This window comes from Medicago sativa, chromosome 8 (assembly GCF_051527215.1).
Source record: "Medicago sativa cultivar Bolivia chromosome 8, Bolivia_mono, whole genome shotgun sequence".
Taxonomy (NCBI): Eukaryota; Viridiplantae; Streptophyta; class Magnoliopsida; order Fabales; family Fabaceae; genus Medicago; species Medicago sativa.
In genome coordinates, this window is record NC_140756.1 from 64,967,917 (window position 1) to 64,976,884 (window position 8,968).

Consider the following 8,968-nt stretch of genomic DNA (forward strand, 5'->3'; position numbering starts at 1 on the left):
GTCGTTGTTGAAGTTGTATGTTGATATACACAAGTTGAGTCCATTTGCATACTCACATCTGTTGGGGGCTTATGCCCTGGAATGTTCATCATTCACCCGTTGGGGGCTCATGCCCTGGAATGTTTATCATTCACTTGTTGGGGGCTTATGCCCTGGGATGCTTTAACCATCCAATTTGTTGGGGGCTTATGCCCTGGAATGCTTAGCATTCAACGCGCGTAGATTGGTACCACCTGCATGATGCATTAGTTGTTGTTGTCGTAGCATTGTTGGGTTGTTGTTGTCGTTGTAGCATTGTCGAGTTGTTGTCGTTGTCGAATTGTCGAGTTATCGGTGTCGTTGTGGATAATGTTGTTGTTGTTGTTGTTGTACCTTGTTGCTGAAAATGATTATGTTGTTGTTATACGTATTCTTATATACATTATTAATGATGCATGTTGTGATATATTGTTATTTTCATTAATTTGATGAATTATATATTATTATTATTGGATAAGTTTCTCACCCCTTTTGCGTATATGTTGCCTCGACCGTGGGTAATGTGCAGGTAATGATGGCTTGTAGGTTGATTGGCTCAAGTGTCTAGGGCTCTGATACATATTAGGATGGGGATCGTCGCGAGTGTCTTATCATTTCTTTTATGTATCACATATTTTGGAAAGGACTTGCTATTAGAATAAAGTTGAATTATGTTGTGGCCTTTGTGCCAAGATTTTTATTGATGTTGAATTTGGTTGAATTTATATTTTAAAGAATTATTCCGCTGCAGTTTGTAAGATAATTTAAATGTTGGTATTTAAATAAATAGACAATTTTCTATTATGAAATTTTGATTAGCAGTGTGACACTCCGTTGTGTGGTTACTCTGATTAAATTAACTAATATTACGCTGTTGGGAGAACGGGGTGTTACAATTATCAACAATGTGATATTCATTGTCTCAGTTCAATGTATCAATTCTCTTTTGCATTTCATTATTGTTCATAATATGGTATGAGCTTAATTGCATTTCATTATTGTTCATAATATGGTATGAGCTTAATCATTAAGCATTTTATCAAAGAAAAAAACTTAACATTAGGCTATGGTCACTGCTGGCCTAACAGCCAAATAGCCCAAATTAAGGTTTTAAACCACAAAATTTTGGACTAAGAAAATCTTTAAAAAATTCCAACTTAAATATTATAAAAATATATAATATGACATTAGACTAGTGGCTAGAATTCACCCTTTTCAGGCTAGAATGCCCCTGCATATAATAATGCATGTCCCTGCCAACTGAGATAAACTCACGGGGACACTAATTTCAATTTATTACATAAAAATATTGATTATTTTATCATGCCAGCTTTGACAAATAATCTTTAAGCTTTCTCATAAGCATACAAATAATTGAGAAATATTAAAAATCATAGAGGTCAAAGTCAATTTTAGCGTAAGACATGCTCCATTTTTTTAAATGCAAATAAATAACATCCAATAATAACCATGCTAGTCATTTTTATTGTTAATCATTTACTTAATTAAAACTATTTTGTTCATCAACCTTGATTAGTGTAATAATTTTTGAATGTAAGAACTTTGTCTATTACATTATGTGGACATTAATAAATTCTTTTGAAGTGAAACTCAAATAATTTCAACTTCAATCACAAATATTAACGATAAAATCTGCAAATATAAAATTAAAAAAAAAATATAATGCTTAAAGATATATCCATTGCTGATAAGTGTCATTGGACAATGCTAAATTTTCTAATATTCACAACCACAATACTTGAAAAGGTACAAGTAGAATTAAGCCTAATCATTGATTTAGAGCAAAGGGTAAAGTTTCCAATGCAGAAAGTGTTCTAAGAAAAATAATGTACAAAACTTACTGTATCTAATTTCAGTATACTAACATCTAAATATATGACTAAGCTAGCAAAAAATATTTGCATGAAATAAGTTGTGATTCCTATTTAATCCGCGCTTCTTTCCGGATGATCAGGCTTGACAAATGACAAGCTACGTAGAACTGTTTGTTGTTGTTCAATGGTTTCTACAATGGCTTGGTGTTCATTTTCTTTTGCATCTTGCTCAACATGATCTACTCTTACTGTTAGCATGTTTGACGTTGGTGATGTGGGAGTCAATTCAATATCAGATTGGTAATCATCTTGGTCGTTATCGTAGCGAGTAGAGTGACCGGTAGTTTTGTGACGGTGTAACGTGGGACCAATAGAGTGCACTGTTGAATCGGTGGTGCTTCCGTCCCTGGTTCGCACACTCGACTTTCCTAGTTTCACTCCATGCTTCTTTTTCACACTATTGTGCCATTTTTTTAACGCCTTTGATGTTTGATCATCAAATATTGATTTTTTCATTGTTGATCCCATCTGCAAAAGTTTTACCAACCTTAGTAACTTGTATGTATAAATGATAGTAAATGAGGATAGTACGATGAAAATCAAAACATGCTCGACCATTGAGGAATAATCAATACCATCGTAAAATTTGGACTTAATTATGGCCTAACTCTGTCCTACAAACCAGGTTATAAGATGAGGACTAACAAAGCATTATGGAATCAGAGGCTGCCTAAATCCAACACATTCTTAGTGCCATCGAGAATAATACTGAATTTAGTCATTTTCACTTTAAAATGTGTCCTACTAGTCCTTCTGTCCTATTAGGATAAACATGACGTGTGTTGATCTCGGTTAACTTTGCCAAAAATACTTCAATCAAAGAAAAAGAATACCTCTAATCATCAAACAATACAAAATCAGGAAAATGAAAGCATGTAGTACCTGAGTAACAAGAGCATATAATGGAAGGGTGATGTAACTGCAGAGGACTAGCACCAAAAACCTTCAAAACCACATGAGAATTCATCAGATTACTTTATGGTGGTAATGCTTCAATTATATCCAACTGTTCTCATATAAGTTATAAGTTCTTTTCATAAGTTTTCTTGGAGAGCTTATGGAAATAAGCTGAAAACAACTTATGAACATGTCACAAGTTGTTTTCATAAGCTCTCTCAAACAGTCTCACAATGTAATAAACTCAAATAAATCAATCACAATAGGCAGTAGAGACTAGAAGGACCGATACAGCCTCAAACAACTACATGCTCATATGAAAACACAAGTTAACTTAAGTATGAAATGCATTTTGAGGCATATGCCATTTAATTGTAAAAGAGAATTTTGGATCAAACTTACCCTAAAGCTACTTTGGCTATTGCAAGCTTGTAATCAGCATGGAAACAATTTATCAGCCCGAAAGAATACTGCAAATTATGAAATTATCATTAATTATTAGCCACCATAATCTACAAAAAAAATAACATTTGAGGTGTAAAGATGGTTCTGTACTGTACCCATATCCACAAGAAATATGTTATCTGAAACGCATTCTGCAAGAGAAAAGAGTATCAGTTAGTTACAAACGTTAACAACTCAAAACTTGCAAACGCCTCCAAAGTAATTTTCTCTCATTAGTGCAACGACTGAACTAGGAAAAATTTCCTACTTCTTTACTTGCATGTCCAGTGTCCGACATGTGCCGTTATTGAACACCGACACATGTGGTTACATTCAATTATTCAACTTTCTAAAATTATTATTTCAGGTATCGTGTGTCAGTGTTAGTGCGTGTTTGTGTCAGTGCTTCATAAATCTTAAATAATATAAAGCAAATTAAAAAATTGTAAGCAACGTCACAAGAAGATTTATCTTCTTCTCAGCTCTATTTAAAAAATTGAATACCTGGAACAAGGCAAAATGGATAAGATGAAGAAGCAACTGAGGCTTCCCAAACCAAAAATATTTGTCTGAGCCTTGAACAAGGGGAATCCCTTGGACCACAGCATGTCTTTCTGTCATTTCAATGGCCATCTTTGACAATGTGACTTGAAGTTTTGTTCCAACAGCCAAAATCATCTGCAACCAATTAAATGATTTATATACTTGTAATCCCAACCATGGTTATCAAATTGAGATTCACAAAGCAAGTTTTTTTTATGTAAAAACAAGTGACATGCCAAACTTATAAATAATTCAAAAATAAATTCATAAATCAAATGGTGCAAAAAAGTGCCTGACTAAACAAAGTTGACAAAAAAAAAAAATGGCTAGCTACACCCAGTTTAGGTGGTAGTGATTCATCATAGTGAACCAGAATTCAAGATAAGATTCATGTCCAATATAGATGCACACTAAAGATTCGTATTGATCGAGTTCAGTTGTGTCGAACCGAGATACGACTCGCTTGTATCAGAAGCTATTGGTACCCTTCATCTCAACCAATCTTCAAATTTTGTACAGAGAACAGAATACTTACAATGACAGGAATTAAGGATCCCCAAAACATAGCATGCCATCCTGAAAAATAAAACGGATTAACCAATTGAATATTCAACTGCAGAAAAGTAAATTCGATAGGAAATAATTGAGGAAAAAGTTAACAATTTGCTTACCATCAATATTTAGGACAAGGAAAACAACGAATGACGCCCAAAGGACAGGACTGTCAACAACATAGTGCAGTTAGTAATCGTGTATTTCAATTTCCAAACCAGTTATCGCGCGGAAAAAACATAGAAAAATAATGCTTCATATGCACAGTGTAAACATGTTACCTGACTCCAACAACCACCTTGAAGTCATCCTCCAAGGATCTTTTGATATATTTTTGAAAGTTAAATTTACTTCCTGGTGACAGGTGGACCTGCACAAGATGAACGGTCAAGTAACGGATGCGGATTCGAACATTTAAAGATATCTTACAGAATAGTACTCACCGCGATAAATCCGTTCCGCAGAGTCAGGTAGTCAGCTTTCTCGACAGACCTATAGAACTGTCTAAAGAAGCAACTCTGAAATTTGCAATAAATGGAAGAGATGGTTAAACGTTTCCTCAAAGAAGCAAGATAAATTGAACCTATGAAACAGCATGCGTACTAGTAAAGTTGGTCTTACTATATAGAAGAAGATTGGAATTTTAGTCCAACAAGTGGCATGTTGTCTAACAAACGATGTTTCATGTGTAAAACGGAATCTTGAAGGATCTACATGATTAATGCACAACAGAGGCATGAAATTGCATGTAGCAGCATTTGAAAATAAAATTGGTATAATTAATGGTAAATCAAAGGAATTGCTCCCTCCAGTCCTAGATATAAGAAAAGATTATTTTTTCAGGTTCATTGAATAAATAATGTATTTAGTTTATATCATAGTCTTGATACATTAATTGTTCAATAAACCTTTAAAAAAAATATTCTCTTATATTTAGGACCGCAGAGAGTAATAGCTTTCATAATCAAAGAAGAAAAGCAATTAAAGATCAATGTCATACCATTGGCAAACTCGTATCCGTGAGACGATGTCTCTGCCTCCCATGCCTTCCATCCTCGTATCTACATAAAAGAAATCCTCAATCACCAACTAAGTTACTAACTCTTGATGAAAATCATTCATGTGCTTTCACCTAACAAGTTAAACATTTGTGGTAAAAGTTCATGACAAGCTTCTCCATGTTCTAGTTACCACTTATACTTGTACTAAGAGTGCATATTAGTATTTTTACTGTCAAGCATTGAGGCAGACACACACCGGAACAACACTGACATTAACATGTAGACACCACTAATAATTTGAAATTGGAAGTGATTGAATGTAAGCACATGTGTTGGTGTGTTCTCGGTGTCATACCAAACACCAGACACACCTTCAAGCATCTGCGTTTGTGTCTGTGCTTTGTAAGAAAATTACTAATAATGCACTCGGCTCCCTTTTTCATCTCCTCTCTTCCTACCCTCCATGTGGAGGAAATACTAATAGGACACAGATTTGAGCCAATATTCCTTAATTTAAACTAAGTTTTAATTTGAATCAACTCAAAGTTATAGAAGAAATAAGAACATTACCAACAAACAAATACAAGAATTTTCAACCATCTAAAGACATAACTTATTGACCATAAATGTATAAATCTTCCATGCATCATTTTTCCACAGAAAGAAAAAACAAAAGTATACCAAATCAGTATCCTCAAAATGCATAGATTGAGCTAAATAACTTAAATATTCAACAACCAACACAAAAAGAAAGACGCACAAACCTTTAGTCTCCCGAGAAGCATTGTGACAGCACTGTATACCACATGAAGGACTGCTAAGAAGAATATGAGGATGTGTAACTGGTGCAATCCATTGACAGATATAAGGGGCTCATGTCCCTACAACAAAGATTTGCCGCTAAGAATGAAAGCAGAAGGAACCTTTGATATTGTGATGAAATAAATAAGATAAATGAAATTGACAAAAGGAAATAGAAATTGTAGAGGATTTGCATTGAAACCTGACCAATAATAGGAATTAACATTTATAAATTATAATAATAGGTGTAAAATATATTATTTTCTGCATCATGCATAAATTCATTGCTATTCTTTAACAAACAGAACGATGTTCCAAAATATGACTATAAAAATGTTATTGTTCTTCAAAGGTAAGCCTGCAAAGTGCTATAAAAGAATGGGAGTGCTAATGGATCTGGATTCCCTACATTAGAAAATGCACACGCTACACACATTCATTGATCTCGGTTACTGATTTGAGATCGGCCAACTTAGATTACTCATTACACTTTCACCAAATTATCTTTAAATAATTTAAATTTTATTTATTTATTTATTAGAGAAATATAAAGTATGGCAACATAGTTACCTCCTTGCAGTTGTAAGGGGTAGCATCTTCTGATAAATATCTGTGCTCATAATAGAGAAGTTTCCTATGATGTTCCTCTTCATCATTTTTTGCATCGCGGGTACCTCTATATGGACATGGCAGAAATTGGTCTGCCTCATTGGCAGGAATGCATATTTTAACCATGTAGCTCTGTCCAAACGTTAAAAGCAAAGATAGGAAACCTAAAATCATCAATTCTGCAACAAAAATAAAAACAAATTCAACATTGATTAAAGAAACATGAGAGAAATAACAAGAAAATTAACTCAACATGAGTCAAAGTGTCAAACTGCTTTGAATTATGAAGCACCGACACTGGACACAACACTAACACTGACACGTACATGTGCTGGTGGCCAACAACACTAACACGTGTTAGACACCAAACTCGTCTTTAAAATAAAGTGTTGGTTGGTATTACATAATTCTTCACAACTAATAATCCCTTGACTAAAATCTTACCAGATTTGACTTTCTCCAAAGCTTCAAGCAAAGCCCTCTTGTGCCTATCTCCCAGCCACTGAAAAAAATACAAAACACTCATTAATCATTCAGTCATGAACAAATATTTTAATAAACTCAAAAACCAAATTAACCCCTCAATTTCAAAAATTTCTAAATTTTCATTTATTATGACAATTTAATAAAAAATAAAAAAAAAATAAAGATAAAAGGCAAATACTCCAACAGAAAAAAACACTAAAAATTAATGCACATCACATCATCACATACCAACCTTAACCTAAACTGAAAATCAAAAGAAACAATTGAGAAAACAAAAAAGATTGTTTTTCATACCGTTCCAATTTTGTGAAGACTTTTTTCAAGAATAATAGAAACCATGATGAAAACAGTACAAACACAACCAACAGCCCATGTTGGTGTCTGATCAAGGTCTTTAGAATTTTCACTTTCTTCCCTTGAAGAAGCCATAGCCACACTTCCATTGTACAACCATGCAAATAAAACCAGACATAAAAACAACCTTTGCTTGTACTTCGACATAAACATAAACATAGGTGAAACAAAACAAAGAAAATGATGATATGGGGTTGTTGAGAATGAGATAAAGATAGCAACTTTATGCCATAATCTGTTATGGGTTGGTTTTGAAAATTGAAAATGGTATATTTAAAAGCGCGTCAATTTGTTTGTATTAAATTAAATGAGATTAGGTAAAGAGAAGAAAAAGTTTATGGCTTCTGATTATGGTATTGGTAGAGTGGTGGCAGGCTTGTATATGATGATGATTAATGTAAGCTCCAAAGGTTGGATTTGATGCTAATTTAGTACTCCTACTGTCATTATTATAAAAAATAAGTTGACTTTTTAGCTTTATTGAATAATTAATGTATAAATATAGACTAGATACATCACTCATAATGAACCTAAAAGTCATTTGTTTCTTGTAATAAGGATCGGAAGGACTATAGTATTCCCTCTGTCCCATATTAAGTGACACGGTTGACTGTATGTCAATGCACAATTTTAATCTTAAATATCTTTAATAATTTATTAGAAAAAATTGTGAAAATTTGATATTCTAAAAATATTCATTGAGGCGAATCCAACATCTTATATGCTATATTTTGTCTATATATATTAGTAGAAAAATTGAGTCAAAATATGTTAAGTGAACAGTACACATTTTCAAAGTAGTTCATTTAAAACGGGACGAAGGGAGTATAAAGATTAATGTAAAGTTAATGAGCATCATCTGCGTGTAAATGTAAAGATTAATTTTCGGCTCTGGTAAAACCGTAGTGATAGTAAAGTTATTTAATTGTGTTGTAATTTTAAGATCTCTGATTAAATAGTAAGATATTTGTTATCATCTCATGTTATTGTGTAGACTATGATTTATGAAGTGATAAAACAAAGATGGTACCAAGAATGTATCAACTTATTTAAAAACAGCATTGTATCAAAAAAAGAAATAAGCTAATTATGCTAAAGTAATGGCATGCATGAGCCGTGTGGAAAAATCAGGTTTGCAATCTGGCATCAATTAAGGAAAAAGGAAGTTTCAGCAAAGATTTTTTATTCAAAAAGGAAATTAAGAAAGAAGTTGTCACTCTCACAGTCTCATTGCTAAATTTTGGTCAATAATAGGTTTTTTTTTCCACACGTTTGCCTCTACTACGTGTAAGGTTCTGCAAAGATTTTTATTAGGGTTAATAGGTTTTTACCCCCTGCCATATGGGCGAATTTTGGTATACCCCCTAC

General features: G+C 33.2%; 1 protein-coding gene across 2 annotated transcripts; it reads right to left on the reverse strand.

Annotated features, from left to right (window-relative positions):
- Positions 1–1,699: 1,699 nt before the first annotated feature.
- On the reverse strand, positions 1,700–7,847 carry LOC146900529 (MLO-like protein 10). Of its 2 annotated transcripts, XM_085736169.1 has the most exons (15): positions 7,541–7,847; positions 7,205–7,262; positions 6,722–6,939; positions 6,115–6,231; positions 5,350–5,410; positions 4,971–5,059; positions 4,793–4,867; positions 4,631–4,719; positions 4,469–4,518; positions 4,333–4,373; positions 3,759–3,932; positions 3,371–3,406; positions 3,213–3,280; positions 2,796–2,856; positions 1,700–2,381 (listed from the first exon to the last, which is right to left on the reverse strand). In XM_085736169.1, exons 1-15 carry the CDS (start codon positions 7,757–7,759, stop codon positions 1,965–1,967), a joined length of 1,773 nt encoding a protein of 590 aa, XP_085592295.1. In that variant the 5' UTR covers positions 7,760–7,847; the 3' UTR covers positions 1,700–1,964. The 2 variants fall into 2 exon arrangements, with proteins under 2 accessions (XP_085592295.1, XP_085592297.1); XM_085736171.1 differs by lacking the exon at positions 4,971–5,059 and having other exon boundaries at positions 4,793–4,932.
- Positions 7,848–8,968: the final 1,121 nt, after the last annotated feature.